Source organism: Solenopsis invicta, chromosome 6 (genome assembly GCF_016802725.1).
Source record: "Solenopsis invicta isolate M01_SB chromosome 6, UNIL_Sinv_3.0, whole genome shotgun sequence".
NCBI classification, from domain to species: Eukaryota; Metazoa; Arthropoda; class Insecta; order Hymenoptera; family Formicidae; genus Solenopsis; species Solenopsis invicta.
This window is the reverse complement of record NC_052669.1, coordinates 25,869,897-25,896,941: the sequence shown is the minus strand read 5'-3', so window position 1 is coordinate 25,896,941 and position 27,045 is coordinate 25,869,897. Positions and strand designations below refer to the sequence as shown.

At 30.6% G+C, this 27,045-nt stretch overlaps 2 protein-coding genes and 1 long non-coding RNA gene across 4 annotated transcripts in view; 2 read left to right on the top strand and 1 right to left on the bottom strand.

Annotated features, from left to right (window-relative positions):
- The window catches only part of LOC120358036, a 44,915-nt gene that overhangs the window by 6,856 nt on the left and 11,014 nt on the right, over window positions 1-27,045 (top strand). Inside the window, exons 2-4 of one of the 2 annotated variants that reach the window (XM_039450500.1) lie at window positions 14,152-14,230; window positions 22,794-22,953; window positions 24,821-24,936. In XM_039450500.1, the coding sequence (XP_039306434.1) occupies window positions 22,852-22,953; window positions 24,821-24,936 (218 nt within the window). In that variant the 5' untranslated portion in view covers window positions 14,152-14,230; window positions 22,794-22,851. Of the gene's footprint in view, window positions 1-14,151; window positions 14,231-22,194; window positions 22,567-22,793; window positions 22,954-24,820; window positions 24,937-27,045 lie in introns of those variants that run through there. The other variant, XM_039450499.1, reaches the window with a different exon arrangement.
- LOC105198127 lies at window positions 6,683-8,842 on the top strand. Its single transcript, XM_011164777.2, has 3 exons — window positions 6,683-7,015; window positions 7,982-8,299; window positions 8,415-8,842. Exons 1-3 carry the CDS (start codon window positions 6,846-6,848, stop codon window positions 8,554-8,556), a joined length of 630 nt encoding a protein of 209 aa, XP_011163079.1. The 5' UTR covers window positions 6,683-6,845; the 3' UTR covers window positions 8,557-8,842.
- On the bottom strand, window positions 9,917-12,225 carry LOC120358039. The gene is made up of 3 exons (XR_005575002.1): window positions 11,637-12,225; window positions 10,938-11,005; window positions 9,917-10,306 (listed from the first exon to the last, which is right to left on the bottom strand). It is a non-coding gene; the product is annotated as an uncharacterized LOC120358039 (long non-coding RNA).

The window sequence follows — 27,045 nt, the reverse complement described above, 5'->3', positions numbered from 1 at the left end:
GTGCGAAACTTTCACAGCAATTTCATTGGTGCCAGGGTTGTAAACCTCGGTTAAATTGGTTAAACGCCCAAAATCGGGGGTTCATCTTTAACCGAGGCAAGTGAACCTTAACGAAGGTTTAAGGTGGTTGTGGAACACCACAAATGCGCTAAACTGAGTTCAGCGAGTTAAACTTCAGTTAACTCGAGCTAACCGTGAATTGTGAAACCGGGCCTTAGTAGAACCAAGGCTAATTCTACTAAAAAAACCCGTTATCCTTCTGCCTAAAAATAAGAGAAAGATATTTCTTCTTTCGTAACCAGGATGATTACGCTTGGTCTGCAGCACATTTCTACATACCTGTTTCCAAGGACGATCATTTTGAGATCCCGCGTTCCACGAAGTGCAAATTCAATATTAATCGTCGTCTTTACGTCGTCTTTCTTACACTCTTAGGATTATTAAAATTTTATTATACTCGAGGGATTCCACCAAGAAACTTGATCAGAATTGAGCTTTAAGATTGATTCTGGATGCAATGGATGCTTGTATTACATATCTGATGAGAACGGAGATTATTCCTTCGGGTGAACTTTTCTATAAGCAATTTTTACACGGCTGATGGATGTCGGTGAGTAGCCTACTACGGTGGAAGCTCAACAAATTTTTATTTTGTTAAATTTAAATTTAAACTTATATTCTTTTCTGTTCCCTTTTTTCCTTTGTCATAATTAAATAAATAAATTTGATAAAAATATAACAATTAATTAATATAAAGGAAGAAAAAAATTATTTAAAAAATAAAGAGATATTTATTTTATATTATTTAAAGTTGTTTCCTGATAATATTATTTCTGGTCTCTTTTTGTACACTAATATAATACTAATCTTTGGATGTTGTTTGTTATTCTTATATACCGTAGTACTTATAATAGTTTATTGGTTTCGTTCATTTATGTTTACATTATGCATTAATATTTATCATTATTTATTTTTATGGTTATTGATTATATATGTTAATCTAATTTTTATTTCTTATTCGTTTATTCTTGTTACTATGGTAGATAATCTTAATATAAATAATCATAAGAGTTAAACCAAAAGAATCTTCCTTCAATAATTTTTTTCCTAAAACCAGACGTGATAATAATACTTCCAAAAAACGTTGTACTAAATCTAATAAGATTGATCCTTCAAAGTACTGTAAAGGTAATAGTGGTTCTTTTTATTATTGCCTGACAGGATGGATTCCTTACATCTCTAATTATAAAGTTATCGGGTATTATTAAAGGTGTTGGTTTAGATAATTTGATTAGAGATATTTTTAAGCATATTCGAACTTTTGACATGCATATTGAAATTAAATCTATTGATAGACTCAAGTTTATAAATGAAAAAAAAAAAAAACAAAAACGATAAAATTCTTAAGGATTCTACGATTGTTAAAATTGACTTTGTCTACTATTTTCTTCCAGAATCTGTATCTATTTTTTGGGTAAGATTTAGGATCTCTCCTTTTGTAAATAGTGTCAGGAGATGTTTCCGATTAGGGGATCATTCTCCTCTTTTCTGTAAAGGAAAGCCGACGTATTCTCGTATTTCGATTAATAGGAATTCTGAGACGTTAACTGAGGAGGGTATCCCCATCGGCTGCCTTCCATTTTAAAAACCTGGTTCAAAGGAATCCTTTCACTTGTGTCAACTGTCAGGGCGATCATTAGTTTTTAATACTATTTGTTCAGTTTCAAAGAAAAATATCACAATATCCCTCCAGGTTTTATATTATGATGTTTATGCCTATTGTTACGAAATGTTAGACAATGATAAAATGATACTTGGGGAGCATCCGAGAAAAAATTCAAACACACACTATCAGATCAATTAAACGCGCATCGCAACAGTTTATTATTTTAAAAAGATAAAATATTTTAAAAAGATCCATTAATTAATTACAGGATGTAATTTATGTCCTGTAATTAAATAAACTATTATGTACACACATATAATTAATATCTGTTGATGCTCGTTAATTGAGCTTTTTCTAATACTAGAACAAAACAAGCGCGCGCTACGCGAGCGCTATAAAGCTTTTAATAGTGAATGTATATTATATTTAAATAAATATAAAAAAATTAAAAAATTAATCAAGTTCAATAAATTTTACATAAATTAATAAAAACAATTTTTTTAATTTTTTTATTATTATTGATTTATGTAATACAGTTATAATTAAGTATAACTAAAGATGTGTGTGTGTCTGTGTGTGTGGCTGTGTGTGTGTCTGTGTGTGTGTCTGTGTGTGTGCCTGTGTGTGCTTCTGCTTCTGAATAATTAAGGGGCATAGTAGTGGAAAGAATGTTCTTAATCCGTTACCATAAAAAAAATTCGGCGGTAAACAGCGGGAAATCTTTTTTAACATTGACATATACTTAAAAAAGATCTTAAAAAAAATTTGTTGACGATACATTAAAATACCATCGCTGAAATTATGTAAATTTTTATATTTATTATTACCGCATAGCTGTTGCTCCCATGTTTAGATTGTGTCACCGATAGAAACCAATTTTCTTAAAAAACTGCAGTTTGTCTCAAGGATACTGTCTCAAGGATACAATCAATTCAATGTCGCCCACTCAAAGAATGCGGAAAGATTTAAATATATGTATGCTGTGCATCCAGTTCCTCTCTCTCTCTCTCTCTCTCTCTCTCTCTCTCTCTCGAAAAAAGAGAAAGTAATAAAAGAGAAGGTAGATATAAAAAATATGGCAATGGGAGTAACGAAATTAAAGAAAGGTAGCAAAGGAGTAGTAATTATGGGTTGTGAAACTGGAGAAAAGGTGAAAAAATTGAAAGAGACAGTACAAGCTAAGCTGGGAGAGCATTATAAAGTGCTCGAGTCGTCTCAATCGAAACCAAAAGTAAAAATTGTTAACATAAATTTAGAAGAGATGAACTTAGATGATAATGAACTTATAAATTCAATTAAGAAGCAGAATAAAATAGATACAGTAAATATGCGAATTGTGAATGGTTAAAGAAAAGAAGAGAATGATTAAAGAAAAGAGTAACAATCAAAGAAGAGGAAATGACGAAGGATCAATAATAATGGAAGTAGATAAAGAGACGCACGAGCTGATATTGAAGAAATCAAAACTAAATATAGAATGGAAGAAATGTCCTGTATTTAATCACATCAGTGTCTAAAGATGTTTTAAATGCTGGGGGTACTTCCACATTGCTAAAAATTGTACGAGAGAAGAAACATGCTGCAAATGCGCAGGGAATCATAGCTCGCGTGTTTGCACAGCGACGGAGAGCAAATGTGTGAATTGTATGTTCAAAAATAGAACATACAATCTAAATGACGACCATAAAGCCATCAGTCAAGAATGTCCTATTTTTGAAAGGGCGTTACAAAAAGAGAAAAGGAAAGCAGGTTGGGAGGATACAAAACAGCAACTACAGAGGAAAGAAGAAATAATTATGTATACAAATGCGCAGAGCTTACCAGCGTATATAGATGAACTTCAGCATCAGGTTATTAGCCCAGGAATTTTAGGATTTTACTTCGGAAAAAATGCCACCTAGCTAAATTTTTGCACACACCTTTATTTAGACATTATAAACAAGGTGCAAAAAGTCCCCATCGATATCATGTTAGCTTCAAAAGTTATTCCCTTATTTAGACATTATAAACAAGGTGCAAAAAGTCCCCATCGATATCATGTTAGCTTCAAAAGTTATTCGAGGTCAAAGGTCACAAAAATTGATTTTTTGTGAATATATCTCTTTCTATTAGTCGTACGTCAATTATGGTTATTATAAAAATTGTAGATTGAACTGTTCTCTACAACAAATGTTCTGTACATTTTTCATGTACGAACAACCGTTTTCACGTTATACGGTGTTATACTTATACGTTGTTATACTTAACAAAGTGTTCGCAGAACACTAATAGTAATACATTTGTTTCCACACCACCTTCGAGGTAGAATATAAGGCGCGTTTTTTTTTACATGGTTTTCCCTGTAGGGAAGGGAATTTCTGAGCAAAGAACCTGCATCAAGTTTTGTTTCAAGCTTAAAAAAACTGCTGCAGAAACCCATCGCATGCTTGTGGAAGTATTAGATAAAATTTTAATTTTAATTGGTTATATGATAAGACTTTTTACTCAATATAAATTTTACTTTAAATCCAAATGTACTTTTTTACATATATACTTGTAAATTAATTGAAAATATTTTCTACATATTTCTTACTATTTAAAATCAGAGCGTATTCGAAACATATTAATTTAGCACATTTAAATATATTAAAATATATTTAAAATATATTTTAATATATTAAAATAATATATTTAAAATATATTTGTAAATCTGAAAAAATGTTTGATTAAATTAATGAAAATAATACGAACATTTTAAATTTTAATTAAAATATCTGGATTGAAATAAAGTGGTTCTTATTCTTTCAATTCAAAAGAAGTTTTTATAGGTTACATAATCCATTTTAACTCACAGGATTAAAATAACAATTGTTATCCTTCCTTTTTTCAGAATCAATCATATGTTTAAAATATTAATAATTATAATAAAATACATTTGAAATTAAATATGTTTTATTTATCCTTTATAGTTTTGTTACATTTATATAGAACAGATTTTCTAAGTTGTTGCTTGATTGCAGAATAATAGATTTTTATAAATTTGAGACTTTCCTCTTTTTGTAACCATTCAATACATTAGAAAGATTTGTAAGATAAATGTAATACTGGCTTAATAAAACTACATACAAGTATGTACAGTTAGGAGCTAAAAGATTGCAACACTTCCGTGTCTAAGTTATATCTAGGAATGACGAAATTGATCGGGTGGAATCTCACATAAAATCAAATTATGGAGGTATTTTCATCATGCACTTTATTCTCTTTATATATACATGTATGTATACATACATGTACGACATACGTATATTATAAATGTCGTATAATTAATAAATTATTTTGATCATTTTTTAACAGATTATTTATTTAGACGGTGCACATTCTCGTCTACCAAAAGCAACTCAATTTAATAATGGAAATGTTAATTATGAATTACAAATCTCATTAAGTACCGGAATTTCATGTTTAGGAAAATATAAATTTGAAAACACATTAAATCTGCCAGAACCGGAAGAAGTTAATTTTTCGGAAATTTTGAATACAACAACAAGTCAGTAAGTTTCTCAGGTTTATCAATTTATTATATAAATAAAGAAAGTCGACAATACTAACAAAAATTAATTATACAATACATCACATTTTTTAATGCATCACATTAACATTTTAATATAAAATAAAATTCTTCTTTAACAATAAATAATCCTTTCTGAAAAAATCCGTGTTAAATCGATAGTCGCAGTCTCTCGAAGTTTATTGTTGCCGCTTTTCCAAAATGCTCATTGGTTCTCGCGTTGTGCTTACTTCGTGAGCTGCTGTCATCGTGGAGATTGCGTTTTGACAGTTATAGTTTTAACTACGTTATAGCTGCGCGCGCGCGCGCGTGCGTGTGTGCGTGTGTGCGTGTGTAATACTAAATATACTAAATTAAAAATGGGAAAAAATGTCCATGTAATCATGTAGATTTATTATAAAAAATATATATTTAGTTAAAAGTATAAATATTTTAATAAATTGATAAATAGATATGGTAATTGGTGCATACAAATAAAAAAAAATTTTTTAATTTTATAAAAAGTGTATAAATTTTTTCACATTTTTTATATTATATAAATTTGTACTCATTTCTTTTATACTTTACCTGTTTATATCATTACTATTATTTTTATTTTATCTCCCTTTTTTAAATTTTAGTCATCATAATCTTCTGTATCGAAGTTTGATACGTGAACTTCCAATTTGTATCTTCCGTCAGTTATTGAACCGCAACCTATCTTTTTATTTAATTTATTATTATATAATGTTACAAAATTTGTTTTGATATAATCTTCTATCACTATAATAATTATTTATTGTTAAAGAAGAATTTTATTTTATATTAAAATGTTAATGTGATAGAAGGTTATATCAAAACAAATTTTGTAACATTATATAATAATAAATTAAATAAAAAGATAGGTTGCGGTTCAAAAACTGACGGAAGATACAAATTGGAAGTTCACGTATCAAACTTCGATACAGAAGATTATGATGACTAAAATTTAAAAAAGGGAGATAAAATAAAAATAATAGTAATGATATAAACAAGTAAAGTATAAAAGAAATGAGTACAAATTTATATAATATAATAAATGTGAAAAAATTTATACACTTTTTATAAAATTAAAAAATTTTTTTTATTTGTGTGCACCAATTACCATATCTATTTATCAATTTATTAAAATATTTATACTTTTAACTAAATATATATTTTTTATAATAAATCTACATGATTACATGGACATTTTTTCCCATTTTTAATTTAGTATATTTAGTATTACACACGCACACACGCACGCGCGCGCGCGAAGCTATAACGTAGTTAAAACTATAACTGTCAAAACGCAATCTCCACGATGACAGCAGCTCACGAAGTAAGCACAACGCGAGAACCAATGAGCATTTTGGAAAAGCGGCAACAATAAACTTCGAGAGACTGCGACTATCGATTTAACACGGATTTTTTCAGAAAGGATTGTGTTTATTACTTTTGCTATATTCGAGTCGGATATTGTTTTTGTTTTTAGATTGCGATTTGTTCTAAAATGGTTGAATCCTTCTACAGAGAATTCTGCCTTTGACTCCTATATAAAATTTAACGGAAACAGAAACAAATTGACAAAACAATTTGTTTGTCACAGTACTTTTTAAAAGAATAAATTTTGTTATGGCATTTGGACTGACCCAGTGGTTGATATCATTTGCGATATTTCTAACCATTTTGACTATTATCACCTGGTCCGCGGTACATTTGGGCAAGAAGGATCAAAGCTTTATAGATGCCAATCTGAGATTATTCAACGTGGACGATTATTCAATTGAAGGGAAGAAGAGAGAGTACGTTTACGGAAAGAAATATTTTCCTTTACTCACAGAAATTTAGTATCACATCAACAATCAATTTTTCATAAGCAAGAGTACAAAATTTTCCTTTTTTAAAAATTTGACAAAAACAGACATAACTTTTCTAAATAATTATTTATTATATTTTTACCAAGAAAAATATATTCAACATTCCTTTTAGTCAAAAATTTATAAAAACACAATTTATAAAAAAATTCTAAAAATATATTTAATTTTGATTGCAATAAAATTTCTCTAATACATTAGACATTATAATTATAATATGAAGTATGTGAAAAATAGTCCTTTTTGCAATTTTAGTTGTAAATTTTAAAACTGTGATATAATAGAGCAATTTAGAAATCGAATTCGTACTCAGTGTCCAAAAAATATAAATAATGATTAATTTTATTGTAATGTTAAAAAAAAATTTGATTTTTGTTGAACTGTGTAATAATGTTCAAGAGTTGAGAGAAAAAAATATCTAATAGAAAATAATATTTTTAAAGAATTAAAATTTTTAATGCTGTCATTATCAATCAAATATCATACAGACTTCTTTAAGTACAACTATAAATTTTTAAACTGTTATAATATTGAAATAAAAACATATTTTTGCTAAAATTAAGATTATTGAATTGTTTAAAGAAGATTTTATATTTTTGCTTATATATAAAATAACGGCTGTTGATTTAAATCTTTTTGTGTTTCGTAAAAGAAGTACTCTTTTAACTACAACCTTGGTCATAAGTATAAAGCACCCCCACAAATTGACGTAAACTTTTATATCTAATAAAAAATATATTATAAATAGGTTTATTAAAAAATAATAATTATTTTTATAATTTGAATATTTTGTTAGGCCTCTTTTAACTTTTATTACTGCCTTTTCGAAGAAAATACGATAAACTGAGGGTGTTTTATACTTATAACCTAGGTTATACATGCCTATTCTTTCAGTAAATCACTTTATCCCACAAACGTGCATAATTCGATGTTGCGAGTGACAGAGAAAACCGATAGTTTAACGTTATTTGCAAACGAGCAAGGCTCCGAAATACCAGACAGCGAAGAATTTTACAAAATATTGCAATCCTTTTATTCAACCAAGAGTAGTGTCTTTAATAAGTCAAATTATGATACTGCGACATTTGCATCTTCTGTCATCAAGAACGATTCAAAGCGGAATTATGACATTACAGTTACGTTATCCAACACATCTGACAAGACTTTCGTATTAAATGACCGTCAACACAATAACGAAAAAATTACGATATTGTAAGCGTAGACCTTTTTCTTGCTAATACACAGTTATTATATTTATATCTATGCGTAAATCTTAAATAGACGTATAAATTGTGCAAATACAAAAATTCTTAAAATTATTTCGTAGGCCAAATAATATTTCACAAACGACGCACTCGACACATTTAACATACAAAATAAAATTATTTGATAATACAAATAGATCAAGGGAAATAGATTTGAATCAGTCTGCAAGAACGGAGGTCACTGAATTTCATCAGAATGATTAAAACGGGACATTGCAAGTATCTGCTTTTTCGCTAAAAAAAAAAGTAGATGCGACAGTTTTTTAGGCGCAGAATAATCTAATATAATAGGGTGATATAAAATCCAATTTGAAGGACAAACTCAATATGTGTTATCCGAAATAGAAAACGTGATGTTATCAATTACATTCCTATATGTTTAAGCACGTATGTTTCTATATATTTTTCTGTTTGTTACTATTCTGTACATTTGTTACTATACAATACACATATTTGTTATATTGCTAAAAATAAATGCAATAAATTGAAATACGTTATTTATATGATTTTATGATTATATAGACAATAAAATATCGGTGGGTCCTGTATAGTGTCATAAAACTTAATATATAAAAATTTTAGTTTTTTATAATAACTCTATATTATAATATGTTTAAACAATTTTTTCAAATCTATACATAATATTTCTTAATATTTTTATATGTAATATTTATTTTAAAAGGGGAAAAAATAATCATAAAACACATTTTTTTAATTACACATCAAACAGTTCAGAAGAAATCGATCTGGGTGCCTAAAATAATCAATTTACTTTGTCACTATAGCAACGTCAGCTGAATAGCAATTATGTAGTACGGTAATACAGGTCGTAATACGGTAATACAATATTACGTCTCGGGGCAAAGAGACCATATGTTTTTCAATTACCCTACCCTATTAAAACTATGGTCCAAAAAAATTAGAGCGTTTGATTAACCAATCGGAACAATGAATTTTACAAATTGACCAATCGAAAAATACTTAGAAGCATTTGTAGCGTCAAGTGGACCACAGCCTAAATCGAGAGTAATCAACCGAACAGTTTGCTGAAGTGATTTTTACCCCAACGCAGTGAGAAAACAAAGCTCATCGGTTATAGTATTTTTTTTATTGACTGAGAATTGATACTGTTTTCTTGTTTTTTTTAATTTTTTTAATTTTTTTGAAAATAGTAAATATATATATATATATATATATATATATATATATATATATATACATATGTATATATATATTGCTGTTCAATATATATTAATAAATTGTACAATCAATAATATGTAATTCATAATAGTGGCCTTTTTGAGGTTTAAAAACATCCCAGATCATTATTTACATAAGCAAAAAAAAATTAGGTTATTGTTTTAAATCAGAAAGGAATCTGAGAGCGGCTATGCGGGCATTTTTTCTATAACGCTCGAATTCCCGGCGCGCTAACATTTCACATCAATTTCGACCGGAATGTGAACTAAAATCACTTCTATTTTGCGACACTGCCGATAAAAATATGATACTTGAGACGATTTCAAATATAAGAATTGACTATGAGTACTGGTCTGCGGCTAACGCGCGCGCTGCGCGCTGCATGCTAGTCTTTTCTAAAAAAAGCATGTAAAAAATATATCGAAGTTATAGTTTTCGCTAGAGACCTTCTAAGGGTCTTTAATTCTCGCTTTTCTGCGATGCTGATTGATTTTTTCGTTGCACTAACTTTCAGAGCGGTTGTCATCGCGGAAATCGTGTAATTTAACTACGTGTATTGAGGGGCTAATAGTGTAATTTTCCTTTAATTCTACTCACTTCAAAAATGCGGATACGATTGCGCAATAATATTATGCTTTGATCCTGCGCAGAACATTTGCAAAGCATGCAAATATAATAAGAAAATTGAATTCTGACTCACCGACCTGTTGCGCAACGAGCGAAATTAATCAGTCACGAAGCTACGGTGATTACTCTAATACAAACATAAGATTTAAAAATTAAAACTGCGCTCAAAATCAAATCTGCGTTCAAAAGTTATTTTTTATACAATCAAAAAAAAGATTTCTTTAAGTAAGAAAACATTCGTTTGACTTAAAGAAATTCGTGCACTGCTATACGATTAAAGAAAAGTTTCATTTACTTGAAGAAATTTTTTAATTGTTCCTTTTACTAAAATTAAAGAAGCAATTTGGATGTGCAACGCAAATTTTATTTATTGTAAATGAAAGAAATATATTTTTAAAACCAGAACAACTAAATTATTTTTTACATTTCTATCAATACATTCTTTGAATTAAATAATTATTTATTTAAAATAAGTAATTTGAATAAAATAATTTATTTATTTTTAAAAATGCTAATAACGTCATTTGCTAAAGTCAAATAAATTTTTCTTCAAACATATTTTCTCTTCAACTTAAAACAACCAAGTTAAAGAAACGATTTTATATTAATACAATTTTATATTAATACAATTTTATATTAATTTTCTCTCTTTAAGTAACTTTTTTTAAATGACTTGATAACATTAAAAGAAAAGGAAAAACATTATAAGAAAAGGAAAAACATTATTATATTGATATAAAATAAGAAATTATATTTACCTTAAGGTTGCTCCGCTAGGGCCCGAGGCCTCTTTCAGGCCTCCTCCTTCTCTACAAATCCTGTAAATCTGTAACATACGAGTATAACAAAAATTATAACAACGATCAAGATAATTAATATGTTAAAGAATAATTATGCAGTTCGTTGAATTTTATTCACACTTTTGGTAGATATTGATAAAATATAATTTTTTAAAATCTCTTTATATAATAATTTTTTATTTAAATTAGAATAGATGATTAAAAATCTTTTTTTAAAAAAGCATCCTTTTTTTTAAAAATATGCAAAGAATAAGTACATTGAATATATCGGAGTTATTGTTGTCGCTTTTCTGTGATGCTGATTGGTTCTCTCGTTGCGCTAATTGTCATCGCAGAAATCGCGTATTTTGACTATGTGTATTGAGGGGTAAATAGTGTAATATTCAATTTAAAATTTGTATAAAATTATGTAATATTAAAAGTTTTGTAGCGCGCGCGTAGCGCTACTTTAATATAGAACAAATAATTTTGTTTTATTCACCGACATGATGCGTAGCAGGGGAGTTATAATTACATTGATTTGTAAAATGCAAATACACGATTTAAATTATAGCGACATTCAAAATAATTAGTACTTTAGGAAACAGTTGCGTGCGTAAGATAATTACAAACAATTCCAAAAGTAACAGATAAAATTCTAAATAGCAGACAACTCACCTCCAAGGTTGCTCCGCCGACGCCCGATGTCATCCAGAACGTCCTCCTCTTCTTTTGTTCCTCCGTAGCAGATCTCCCGTGGCACGACTATTAATTATAGTACGAAATCAAAGCATCATTTTACGAGCGCAAATAAGCTATAAAGCTATTTGACGTTTCTCCGGTCTTTCGTTAATAATTCAAGAATGAAACCGGCGGGTTTAATCTAGAATCACACAATACGACGTAATTAATAAAACGGAATTAATAATTAATTGAAACGCGATGGACCATTGAAAAATATAAGTACATGATTTAGTTGATATTTCGTGAGATAACACACGGAACGGCTTGCAACGGTACCTGCTCGCTCGAATCTCGGAATGCGAATGATAGCGTGGCGACCTTGCGTAAACACAACGCAATATACACAAGAGCAACAAACTTTCACGGCCATGTATCGGCCAAATTTCTCGAAATGTCTAAAACGTCGTATGAATACTGAATATTATTTTGCACTTTAAACTAGAATTATTCAACACTGAAGCAACAATTGCGGTGTGATGCATGAAGTCGTTGATCAAGAGACGCGGTGGTCTCGCGCAGAGAGACTCCGTATTACGTGTACGCTGCGCCGTCTCTGTTTAAATGCCCCACTCGGGTTGTTGACCGCGCGCAGTTTCGTAAGAGAGTGGGGAGGCGGCACAACGCGCGCCGTCTGTCTCGCCTCCCCACTCTCCTCGGTCGCTCGGCCACGTGCACCCCGTCGGCCACGTGCGCCTCGGGTAGTGAATGACCGAACGACTGAGAAGAGTGGGGAGGGTTCGAGATGGCGCGCGGCGTGCTGCCTATCTTACGGAACCGCGCGCGGTCAACAACCCGAGTAGGGAATTAATACGGAGTCTCTTTCACTGCGCGAGACTACCGTCCCTCGATCAACGATTTTTAGGGAGATCTTCTTGCATCGTACCGCAATTGTTGCTTCAGTGTTGAATAACTCTATTCAAAAATGCAAAATAATATTCAGTATACATATGACGCTTTAAATATTTCAAGAAATTTGGGATGACACACGGCCTTGGAATTCGTTGTTCTTGAGTATAGCGTGCTATGATTCGCGTTTCAAAATTCCTGCAAGCAGATAGCGGCGCAACCCGCTCCGTGTTATCTCGCAAAATATCAACTAAATCATGTACTTATATTTTTGAATAGTCCATCGCGTTTCAATTAATTATTAACTTCGCTTTATTAATCACGTCGTATTGTGTGGTTCTAGGTTAAACCCACCGGTTCCGTTCTTGAATTATTCATGAAAAGCCGCAGATGGAAACGTCAAATAGCTTCATAGCTTATTCGCGCGCGTACAATAATGCTTTGATTTTTCCGTCGTAATATAATTAAGTATTTTGTTATTGTAACGTGAACGTCGGGAGTGCTGTACGAAGTACCGCGCGATCTATTCTTTATCGTGATGTGTAATTAATCGATGTTTTCGCAAGTGTCGTGCCCATAGAGATATTATATATAGAGTAGAGGAGCCATAAACAAATCTGTAAGTGGAAATGTCCCCCCGTTAGAAAGAGAGAGAAGATAGGACCTATATTCTTGTCTTTGTTGTACTAGCGCCATTAAGAGAGAGATAGACTAAAGCTCTCGTTTTCTGTTTTTTTTTATCAATGGGTCACTTTTGAGGCTGACTTCTCTATTCTATATGTAATATCTCTATGGTCGTGTCACGGAAGAAGTTCAGAGGGTCGATCATGAAACTTTTTCCCTAAGGCGGAAACGTGAAAAGTGAAAATTTTCTCCATTAACTTCAATGGTAAAGATTTTCACTTTTCACGTTTCCGCCCTAAGGAAAAAGTTTCATGATCGACCCTCAGGACGGCATCAAACGTCGGCGGAACAACCCTAAAAGTAAGTTCTCTGCTATTCATAATTTTATCTGTTATTTTCGAAATCATTTGTAATTATTATACGCACGCAACTGTCCGCTAGAGTACTAATTATTTCGAACGTCGCTATAATTTGAATCGTGTATTTGCATTTTACAAATCAACATAGTTATAACTCCTCTGCTGCGCATCGTATTGGTGAGTAAAACAAAATTATTTGTTCTATATTGAAGTAGCGCTGCGCATTCTACAAAGCTTTTAATATTACATAATTTCATACAAATTACAAATTTAAAATTACATTATTAAACCCTCAATATACATAATCAAAATACGCGATTTCCACGATAACAGCCGCTCTGGAAGTTCGTACAGCGAGGGAACTAATCGGCATCACAGAAAAGCGACAACAATAACTTCTATCTATTCAACATACTTATTCTTTACATGTGTTTTTTTAATAATTTTAATCGTCTATACGAATTTAAATAAAGAATTACTATATAAAAAGATTTAAAAAGTTATATTTTATCAATATCTATTAAAAGTGTAAATAAAATTCAACGAACTACATAATTATTCTTTAAAATATTAATTATTTTGATCGTTGCTATAATTTTTGTTATACTCGTATGTTACAGATTTAAAAGATCTAGAGAGGAGGAGGGGAGAGACATGTCTCCTGGGAGAGACATCGGGCCCCAGCGGAGCAATCTTGGGGTAAATATAATTCCTTACTTATATGAATATATTAATGTTTTTCCTTTTCTTTTGATGTTATCAAGTCATTAAAAAAAGCTACTTAAAGAAAGAAAATTAATATAGAATTGTATCAATATAAAATCGTTTCTTTAACTTGGTTGTTTTAAGTTGAAGTGAAAATAACTTTGAGGAAAAATTTATTTGGCTTCAAGAAATGACCTTATTAGCCTTTTTAAAAGTAAATAAATTATTTTATTCAAATTAATTATTTAATTTAAACAAATAATTATTTAATTCAAAGAAAGTATTGATAGAAATGTAAAAAATAATTTAATTGTTCTGATTTTGAAAATATATTTCTTTCATTTAAATAAAATTTGCGTTGCACAATCAAATTGTTTCTTTAATTCTAATAAAAGAAACAATCAAAAAATTTCTTCAAGTAAATAAAATTTTTCTTTAAGCGTATAGCAGTGCACGAATTTCTTTGAATCAAACAAATGTTTTTTTACTTAAAGAAACCTTTTCTTGGTTGTATAAGAAATAACTTTTGAACTTATTGACTTTGAAGACACTTTTAATTTTTAAATCTTATGTTTGTGTTACAATAATCACCGTAGTTTCGTGATTAATTCCGCTCGTTGCGCATCGCACCGAGAGAAAAATTCTGATTAAAGTCAAGAAATCTTTTCTTTAAACATATTTTTTTAAGTTGAAGTATAAAATATTTTTGAGAAAAACAAAAATTTATTTGATTTCAAGAAATGACAATATTAGCTTTTACTGAAGTAAATAAATTATTTGTTCAAATTATTTATTTAATTAAAATAAATAATTTTTTAATTCAAAGGAATACTGATGGAATTATAAAAAATAATTTATTTATTTTTTATTTAAAAAAGGATTTTTGTTGTCCAGCCAAATTATTTCTTTGATTCTAATAAAAAGAAATAACCAAGAAATTTCTTCATACCGAAGAAACTTTTGTATGGCCGTATAGCAATGCACAAATTTGTTTCATACAAACAAATTTTCTTTGACTCGAAGAATCTTTTCTCTGGGTGCGGGTTGGTGAGTTAAAACTCAATTTTCTTATTATATTTTAATATGTTGCAAATGTCCTGCGCAAGATTAAAGCATAATATTATCGCGAGATCATATCCGTATTTTTGTGAGTAGGATTAAAGAAAATTTACGGTGCTGGATTTAAAAGAAAGTTTCCATTCAATTCCTATACATTGCGAATCGACAAAGTATTTTTCTTTCGCCACTTCAGATGGACAATATGAGTTCATCAAATTACCGTTTGGTTATTCAAAGTCACCAGCTGAATTTCAAAAAAGACTCTCATGGGTATTGCAACCACTTAATAGAGAAAATAAAATACTATTATACATGGATGATATCCTAATAGCGTCAGAAACAATAGAGGAAAATTTACAAACTTTATATCAATGTTTAGTATTATTAAAAGAATATAACTTTGAAGTTAATTACTTTAAATGCAAATTTTTAAAAACTAAAGTCGAATATCTAGGTTATCTCTAAGGAGGGCATTACGCTCAGTGATCGACATGTTGTCGCTATAAAAAATTTTCCTAAACCTAAAAATACACACGAAGTTCAACGTTTCCTGGGACTCGCAAGTTATTTCCGAAAATTTATCCTAGAGTTCGCCATAATAGCCAACCCGCTATACTCTCTCTTAAAGAAAAATTCAGAATTTAAATTCAACAACGATTGTTTAGAGTCATTTAGTAAGCTTAAAGACGCTCTGATATCATACCCCATTCTGCAATTATACGATCCAAATAAAGAAACCAAGTTGCATACCGATGCTAACGCAATGGCGATCGCTGCCGTTTTGTTACAACGTCAAGAAAACTGCCAATATGCGCCAGTCGCTTACTTCAGTCAAGCAAATAACTCCGCCGAAACAAGATATCACTCCTATGAGCTGGAAATGCTCGCAGTTGTCAAGTCGGTAGAAAGATTTCATATTTATCTATATGGCATAAAATTTAAAATTGTTACGGACTGCCATGCAGTTGTCTTTGCTATAAATAAAGCAAACTTAAATCCAAGAATAGCAAGATGGACCATTCGTCTTCAATCTTACAATTTTGAAATTGTACATCGACATGGAACTAAAATGAATCATGTCGACGCGTTGAGCCGCGTTGTTGCAGCCATCGAAACAGTACCTCTCGAAAAAGAACTATATTACAGACAACTAACAGACCCGCAAATTCAAACTTTAACAAACTCTCTTGAAGAGGACAATAGCGACAAATTCGAGCTCATAGAAGGGCTGGTATACCGTAAATTTCCGGACAAAAGCCGTTTCTACGTTCCGGAATCAATGATGCCAAATATAATTCGTGTATATCACGATAATAACGCCCACTGCGGCGTGGAAAAAACTGTTCAAGGCATTATAGATACTTACTGGTTCCCATCGATGCGTCAGCGAGTGCGTATACACATAGACAACTGTCTAACCTGTTTGTTGAACAATTCCTCGATCAACGTCAAGGAAGGGGAAGTACAATTAGAGGAAACACTGTAACTGCCAATGCAATCAATGCATGCAGATCACTTTGGTCCACTCAAGAAAATATCTCAAAATTACAAACATATTTTGGTTCTATATAATCGACTCTTTTACAAGATTTACTTAGCTTTGTCCTACACGGTCAACTAGCTCGAAAGAAACAATCTTAAAACTAAATCAGATTTTTAATGTTTTTGGCAACCCAAAATTTTTAACAACAGACAGAAACACATCCTTCACCTCCTTTGAATTCACAAACTGTGTTCAACAAAGAGGTATCAAACATCGTCTAATGCGGTCGCCGCCATAGCTAACGGTACCGTGGAAAGAATTAATCGATTCCTCAAATCATCGCTAAGAAAAATAGTGGATGATCAATATGAGTGGGCAGACAAAATCAATGAAGTACAGTACACAATCAATAATTCACATCACTCTTCCATAAAATGCTCACCAGCAAAACTTCTATTCGGTATAGATAAATAAAATCAAATGGACACACCACTAATTCAATTTTTAAATAACCTAGCAAAATCCGACCTCGATCATACAGAAATAGAACAACAACGCTCAAAAAATCGCGAGATAGCTAGACAAGCTTCAGATACCTTAAAATTATATAACAAAACCTACTATGATAAAAGACATAAGAAACCGTCTACATATAAAGTAAATGACCTCGTATCTATTCGGGATACTACATCCAAGCCAGGGGAAGACAAAGAGCTGAAGTCGTTATACAAAGGCCCCTTTATAATAACTAAAGTACTTAACAATCGTTACGTAGTACAAGACATCCCCGGGTGCACAATTACACAAATGCCGTATAATAAAATACTCTCGCCAGATAGAATAAAACTCTGGATCAAACCTTTACCTGAATGATATACTCTTCGACTTTTTGTCTTGACCTACTTTATACCTAACGTTAAGAAAAATACACACACTATATATATACTTTCGTTTTGCTTTAAATCTCTATTTTATTATATATATATATATTGTTACCTAGTGTTAAATCATTCCTATTAATTCGAATCAATACATTTTTTTAGTTATAGTTCATAACCCACTAAGTTTTATTACATTATCTAGTAACAATGCGTACCTATCTAATCATGAGTAAACTGTCTTTCATTTGCAATACCTAAGTCAGGGGGGTCTAGGTATATACACCACGTCATACAGAGACGCCACCGTAGTGGCGACACAGGATATGTAAGAAAAGAAGGGACGATCTCGCTTTCTCTCTCTCTCTCTCTCTCTCTCTCTCGCGAGGTGCAAGAAGATGGTCGCTCGATGTAACCACGCTGGAGAATGAAACAGTGTTATTCTTAAGGCCCAGTTTCACAACTTTGGGTTTAACCCGAGTTTAGTTGAACTACCGTCAAGTTTAACGCCACGGTTAAACTTCTATCGCGTTTCACAACCAGATTTTAACTCTAGGTTACGTAAACCTATAATCTATGCGAAGAAACTTCAACAGACTTATCTTTCTTCTAGAACAAGTAGTGTGATTGGTTGTTACCGAAAAGTAGGGAATGAGATATTACAGGTTCTATACACCAAGGCAAAAAATAATGAACAAATTTAAAAGTTTTAAAGTTTTCTTCTTACATGTTTTCAAATCAGTTTGAACTAAACAATTAAATTCAATTGTTACTGTAAAAATTTACACTTTATTAAGTACATTAAACATTGGAACACTAATTAGAAAAAAATTTCTCATAAAATAAAGAACAACAGATTAGAATAAAAGACAAAATTGAGTTTTGAAAAAAATAAATAAATCTAAAAGACAGCCACTCGAAATAAAAAAAAACTGTTCTTTGGAAAAACACATATATGGTCATCGTAATCATAGTATGTAATCTATAAGTACTAATTTAATAATATTACAAAACTATTTTTACTGTTCTGTTTTATGAGAAATTTTTTCTTTGATTTCTCTTAAGACTGCAGTAACAGATTCCTTGGTTAAGCGAAATCGAGCATAAAAATCAATGTCATCAAATTCTTCAAAATATGACGGTCGTCTTCTAATTATTCTCGGGCGTCGATTTATTATTTGCACAAAATCTTCATCGTCAGATGACGATAACATATATTCCAGAGCCATATCTTGCAACATAACCTTTTTACAATTTCGTGGAGATATCAGCCATGAAGTACAATACTCGAAAGATTATTGAAAGCAGTGGCGCTGCAGTATTAAACCTCGGTTATCTACTTTAAACGCCCGAATTTCGCCGTTCAACTTTAACCGCAGTTTAACAACGTTAACCGAGGTTTAAGACAGTTGTGGAACACAATATTTACCGTAAACCAAGTTTAAAGGTTTAAACTCCGGTTAAACTAAGTTGTGAAACTGGCCCTTAATAATCTGATTGTGAACCTCCGTTCCCTCTTCCGGCTTTCTGACAATCCACTCGGGCCGGTATTCATAGTCGATTTTTATTTCAAGATCGTCTTAAGTAACGTCTTAAGATGCTAATACGGCTCTCTGATTGATTGATGGCATCTTAAGATGATACTTAAGATGATCTTAAATATAAGAATCGACTATGAATACCGGCCTCGGACTTGCAAGCCAGTCCCTTACAGCCTTTACACTTATTAACCTCTCAATACACATAATCAAAATACGCGATCTCCGCGATGATGGCTGCTCACAAAGTTAGCGCAGCGAGAGAATCAATCGGCATCGCGAAAAATCGACTACAATAACTTCGATATATTCTTCTCTAAAGTAGACAAAAACTTACAACTATACTTAAATTTTATTTTTAATAAAACCTTTGACTTTGTTTGTCATTCACCAGTATTAATGTTTGACTTTATTATTAAAGAATTAGTATCAAACGTTTTTAATGTTAATGATGCATTTATAGTAAAACGAGCGCCAGAGAGCGCAAGTAAAAATACATTTTAATAAAATACGGTTATTTTATTGCGTCATTTTTCATTTTTTTTTTCTTGTTTACTTAGGGTAGGTGTGCCGCGAATTGATTACTCTCGAGACAGGCGCATATGTTAAATATAAGTTGTCTGCTGAATCAGTAAGGAATGTGACCATCTTATGCAAGGGCATTATAATGCATGCGCGTTATGTATTAAAATATTTTGTTGTGCAAAATCAGAATGGAAAGCATTAATAATTCGAACTAGTCTTCCTTGTATTAATCATCTCTTTGACACAACAGCACTACGCACATAGAAAGATATCAATTCTACTACGAAAAAAAGCGACTACTCAATTTATTAATTTAAAGATTTTCTTTAACAAAGAATATTTTCTTGATAACAGTTTAATAATATACTTTACAAATTTAAGAAAGTTTATTATCATGAACTAATAAAAGGAATTTATATTCTTTTGAACAACATTATAAAATTTTATTTAAAAAATCAGAATAGTGAACAAATCAAACTTTTGTTTTAATTTAATATTCTTAATTGAAGTATTAAATAACCAAGATTCAGAATACATTTAATAAATTTAATACTCATGATAAATGTGAAAAATATTTTTGATATTTTGAATAAGTAATATTTACTTAATTCAAGTAATTTACAGTATGTATTTTTCTGTGTGAGTATTTTTTTCTTATATGTTTTTAATCGCTACATTTGCAATGACATAAATTACAAAATATTAGTAACGCAAAATTACCATATTTTTCAATATAAAATAGACGCTTCTGAAATTACTATGATTACTAGCTTTCTTTTCGCTGTTTCGCAATATCAGCATCACCATTTTCTTTATCTATAATGACTCATTCTCTATCATTTATTACATTCTGTTAACCCAACGAAGAAACAACAAGAAAATGAGAGAAATGCTTTGTGGTTATTAGCAAAAGTTTGTGTGATTTTATTCAATTAATCTGAAACAAGCGATATTTCTGCTTGTAAATTTCTTTGAATGAATCAACTGTGTCTGCACCTAGCAATAAGTATAAATAGTGGGACAACGTGCGTTCGATCGACGTTCATCGTCAGTAGGAGAGAAAGTGATTTCTGTGAAGTTGACCACCTTTTTCTAAAGAAAGTGAAGAAGTGTCTGTATGATATAATCGTGCAGTTGCTCTGACCGGGTATTTTCCATTCACAATTAGTGACACAAAAGTTTTATTTAAATATTAAGAAAAATAAAACGATACTTGTGTCGTTTTACTACCTACTACTTCTAAATGACTTCTCCAAGAATATTTAACTTTGTATGTTTTCTTTTATTAAAAAAAAATTAGTAAACAAAAGAATATATCTCTCTTAGTTTAACCGACCAAATAACATCGATTCAAACGTAATTCCGAAGGGGAATGACCTCGAAGAGGTCGTTTCTTTTTTCTTCTATTAGAAAAAATTTATATTAATTAATGTCAGATATCACGGCAAGAAAGAGAGATGTGAAATATATAAGTGTGATAAGAAATGCAAAGAATATTGTTATTATTAGACATTTCTAATGATTAGCTTGTCTGCTCGGCATATGAATCTCAAGTTGCTGCAAATCTATGTCCCATGCGTCGCAAAAAGTGCAAAATAATTTTGAGAAAATATGCACAAGTAAAAGTTTAAAGTAAGAAATAGAAATCATTTATTAACGAGATTTGCAATGCAGAACTTTTTATATAATGAAGATCAATAAAATTCTACTAAAAAAATCATAAATATAAATAACTTCATTTCCGTGTCTATAACTCTCATAAAGAAAAAAATCTTGTTTTTTTATAAAGCTTATTTTATGTGAACAAATCTATGAAAAAGTTTGACAAAAAAGATATAAATATTAATGAATGAGATAAAAAAAAAAATTGAAAAAGTTTCACGAAAAAAAAGAGAAATAAAAGATTGGAGTAAAAAATAAACCTTTTGTAGCGTTTAATGATTACGTGACAAACACCCATACCTAATAAAATAATAGTTTCTTAGGTTAAATTCCAAAACATTCTTTCCAAGAAAAATTTTACTTGAAATATATAGTACACGTAACATAGACTGTATATCGGGTCAAATTTTTCTCGAGGATATTTTGGAATGTAGTTTTGAAAAGGATATCATAAATTCTACACTCTATATCCCCCCCCCCCAGTTTTCTTTCACGATTTCCCAAAAGACGTCGTCAGCATTCCACAAAGTTCGTTTGGGACCGTCTACGTGTTCGGACGCTTTCTGTTTCATTATATTTTTATGCCTGTCGATTGCATTACAATCGGCTGGCAGAACAATCGTTGTTCTGAGCATTGAAAGCAAGATTAAATTTTGCTGTATGATCAAATCGTCATCGCCCCGACTAATTACAGGGGACAAGTGCCAAATTAAAAAAAGCAAGCAAGTCAGCATTCTACAAGCAAATTAGGAAACTGCAGAAACTGTTTGGAGCATAAGAAAAAGGGGGGCGGGGGGGGGGCAGAGCACTTTATCACAATTAGGTCATTATCGCGTTGGAGCTTGAATATACAAGACGCATAGTGTAGCATAACATAAAAGTTGGTTAATAATAGCTAATAATAGCCATAACTATAAGAAATTGGCCAATCATAATTGATTTACAGAAGAATAATCGACTATGATTGGCCAATTTCTTATGGTAATGGCTATTATCAGCTATTATAAACCAACTTTAAAACTGTTGAACCAACAAGTATTCAGTGAAATCTTGATATTACATAAGGAATTACATAAGACTCATTGATCTAGCGATTTTGTGCTCGTGCCATACTATGCATTTTATGTCTCAGGAGCTTTAGACAAATCGAAAGAAAAGCGAATGAAGAAAGGAAGGTCGAAGAAGGTAATAATAAATGAAAGACTAACCCCAGCGTATTGTGTTCTTTTGTGGTCTCTCGTGAAAATTCTTCACCAAATATCTCATTCACCGATTGCGTAGTTTAAGAGCGTATTAGTTTGCTTTTTTCTCGATAGTTCAGTTCTTTAAAACTTCGTGTGTAAGTTCCATTATATATTGTGATCAAGAGTAAGGATTGTTACAATTGTTCTTTAATTTCTGAACTTGAACAGGGACAGGAATTTGGATGTCAAAAATCAACGAAAAATTGTATCGGCTGTGCCGGCAATAATGGAAGGATACAAAAAGCAAGCTACATTTATCTTTAACAACTACTTCCAACTGAAGAGGAGCCTTCACGGAAACAAAGATCGTCGTCGCATGCTAGTCAAGGTGCGAACTTCCTGTGGTTAATTAATTATCAGCTTTACTGCATTAAATTTAGAAAACCCGTAAGATGCATATTAAAGTAATCAGCGACTTTTTTTTGATCTGTTTAAAACCTTTTAATACAATATGTATAAAATTTGTAGTTTTCCCTGGTGAAAAATTTTGTTAAAATTTTCATATATTTTTTAAAAATTTTTATACAAATTTCAGAGTTTTTATATAATTTTATAACTTTTTAGAAAATTTATCAAATTATTTATACAAATTGGAATAATTTTTAGAATAACTCAGAGAAAGTAAAAAAATAAAACAATGTTTTTCAAAAATTAATTTACCATTGTTCTTTTTCACAGATCATACAATTTTTATATGACAATATTTTTTATTTATTGCCCAAGCAACAATTTGACACTGTATGAATGTCCAAACAACGTCCCGTTCTTCATGCATAGCTATTTGATGTACCAAACATGATTCGAGGATGTTCGAGAGAGACTTCTTTTTTACGTATAATCAAAATACTGCACATTGTCCAAAGATATACTTGTCCAATAGATACCATAAATTAGAGAACTTACTAATAATTTAATATAGAACATCCATTATATGTGAATTCTAAAATATAAAATTTGTAAGAGATTTTATAAGTATTCTATTTTTAATTTTTCTCATTCTAATTTCCGAAGAAACTTGAAAGTAAAATTTGAAGAAATTTAAAATATTTTTTAAACAGAAATTTTCATACATTTCAAATATAAAAATTAAAAGTTTTTTGGTTCGCAGTTTGTTATACTGGAAAAGTTAAATAAAATTATACAAGAAATATTGAGCAATAATCTAGCTCTGAATGAGGCTTATCTGACTGAATAAGGCTTATCTCTAATTTGTTGTCTTAAAAATATTACGAGATACGAGATATTTTGCGCCGGGGTCTCGGTTAGCACATTTAACTGTATGATTCATTTATTACTCTGGGTTTCCTTCATGTATGTGTATAATATAACGTGCGTAACATGCGTGCATTTGAATGCATTTTGAAAAAGCATGCATTTGGCATAATTTTTTGAAATACACATGTTTGACATGCGGTAACACTTAACGCATACATGGAAAGGTTTTATAGTTTTACTCTCTCAACTTCAGTATAAAGGAATGAGCTTAAGTAGCAAAAATCTATTTTGTCTAAATTGAAATTTGATATGACTGGAATCTTGTCTACAATCTTTTCTGAGAATTTTTCATATATGTTAATTATGAAATAGACTAAAATTTTCAAGATTTTTGTTCTATAATTAAATTTTATCCTGATAAAATATAAAATATAAAAATGTTAAAAGTATTTTTTAGAAATTTTGGGAACTTTCAGAATATTTCAAAATTCACATGTAAAAAAATTTTTAAGTAGATGTAGACTTTCTGAATATTTCTGAAAAATGTTCCAATTAGTATAAAAAATATGAGAAAAATTTTCATGAGGATTTAGTTGAAAAAATTCAAATGCTAATGAAGAAGAAGAAAAAGAACCATGAATATAATAAGACTTCATAATAAGTTTTTTGTTGTAATTATTATTAAAACGTCTATGAGAGTTAACGTTTTCATGGACGCCGCTGTTTTCACTGGAACTGCCTTAACTCGCGAGTCGCAGTAACAAAAACAGAAAGCAACGACAAAATCTATGACGTTATCTGAGCACAAGCATGCTTTGAAAGTTTACTGCCGTGTATATCGGAACAGTATTCTATCAGTATTTACAATTAAATCAGCACCTATTATTGTACTATTGTTGAACATTTAAAATTCGCTTTAGTTTTACATGAGGAAAGAAGTTAAAGGAATATATTGAAATATCACAAAATAATTGTTTCAGCTAAGAAAAGATCTGCGGAAATTAGGACTATCAAAGCGGGCGAGGCGTGCGGGATTAATGCAACTAGCGGTCAGACCATGCGTGGTTCTTGAGCGATTGCCGGTTTCTAGCTACAAGTAAGTATCCACTCAATTTGATTTTCTAATTCAAATGCAATATCACTGCATGGAGTGCAGCTCGTATTTATAATTACGCTAATTTATAAACACATAAATTGTAATGTGTCAACATCGTTCAATTATTCGTTGTGCATATGCAATATTTATTAATTTGCATAAAGTGGCATGAGGTACATTTTTGCTGCGATATATGTGCTAATTACAAGATAAAGGATTTTTTTTAACATTAGACTCAGATCGTAACAAAAAGTTATAATTGCATTAAAGATACATATGAACACGTACGTTATATCGATTGCGATTATATTATATAAATTAATACATATTAATATAACATACAAGTACATTATACCTGAAATATCTTTACGTTTTTCAAACTAACAATGCAAAATGAATCAATTCTTCGGCATTCGTGTCATTTTAATTGTTTAGCGACAAAATTCTCAAAAGAAACAGCGAGTTATTGTGTTAAATTAAACTCTTCTTTTTGTTAGTATTAAATGCCGTGCTTTAAATGTTCAAACTATAAATTTTTTCTCACACAAAACACACTAAGTGTTTAAAATATAATTTTTATAAGTACTAGGTGAGAACGGAACACATTACGCTATATGTACATCTTTTTTTAATTTTTTTAAATTAATATTTATTTAGAGAAAAACATTTAGAGAGAAATGTAAGCTAGCAATTTTTTAAGAGTTTTTCAAATATGGAATGCAAATTAATTTAAACTCTAAACGCCATCAAACAAGCTTTGGCATTAATTTACTCCAAAAAAGAACTGTTCCAATATTTCTCGATTATACTTGCTCATATCGTTTTCTCACGTTTAATTTATTATAAATAACAATTATTATAAATAACATTTTTGAACTCTGAAAGCCTTTTTTTAAAAATTTTAAGAGTAAGAACCTTCGGTTGGCAGCAGTTGGTCGTAAAAATGTTTTTCAATAGAAAAAGTTCTATACAATGAAAGAATCTCACTGTATCATTATTTTCCTTTGCCCCTTCCTCATGTAGTTTGTATTGGTGACCTGCAGTGTGACCTGGTAGGCGTATTCTGTAACTCTTAATGACAGCTCGGTATCGTTATGCGCAGTTTTTCTACCATATATAACATCTGATACCGAATTTTCACTAAGAGTTACAGAATAGGTCTACAGGGGTTGTAAAAGAAACGACAATTTGGACAAAACGCTTGGGCCGGTTAGACGTCTGCTTTTATTGTATCTTCTATTGTAAGATTAGCGAGTAGAAAGATTTTTTATACAATGTTTGATACTCGAAGTTGGTGCGATTAACAACGAAAAACACATTTTTAGTAATAATTGACACAAAATACTACGAAGGATGCCTAATAAAATTATTTTAGCATTTTAACAATTTATCAAGTGGTGCATTATTATTCGTTTTGTTCAAAGCTAATGAATCTGCATAATAATTAAAGATATCTATACAAGGATTTTAGTAATAAGTGTAAATATCGTGAAGTAAAATTGTGAAAGTATCGAGCATGTGACTTTCATAGTGCATATTTACTAAGTAATAAACACAATTGTAATATCTTGCATCTGTTTTATGAAGAATTATCTTTAACGCTCTTTGATCCAAAATCCGGATTTTCGCAAATGGTTCGTATTTTGACGCAATTGGAATATCAAATCTCCTAGAAAATTCATGGACAATTCGAGGCGACCAATGAAAATGTTCAAGCCCAAATGCGATAAAAATGCTAAAGAAAAGAGAACAAAATTTCCAAAGCGATACACCACTTCGTAACATTTCTTTGCAAGCAGATGATTTGTAAAATCTTTTTGGGATTTCTGTATAACAGTCAACCGAATGCGCGATTCGACAGTCTTTGTATAAACAGTTGCACTTCAACTTTTAAAATATTTATTGATGAATTTCAATGGAATCGACTTGCATAAGTGTCCGCTCTGAAATATAGAAATCTTTTTTTCCTTAATAATTTGCTTTATTAATATTATTAAATAGTATTAAAATTAGCACATATCGCGCAGCAAAACTGATTTATTTTTTAAATATATATGAAGGGTTCTATAAAAAACAAATAAATCCGTAAAGAGTAGAATTTTTAGGAAA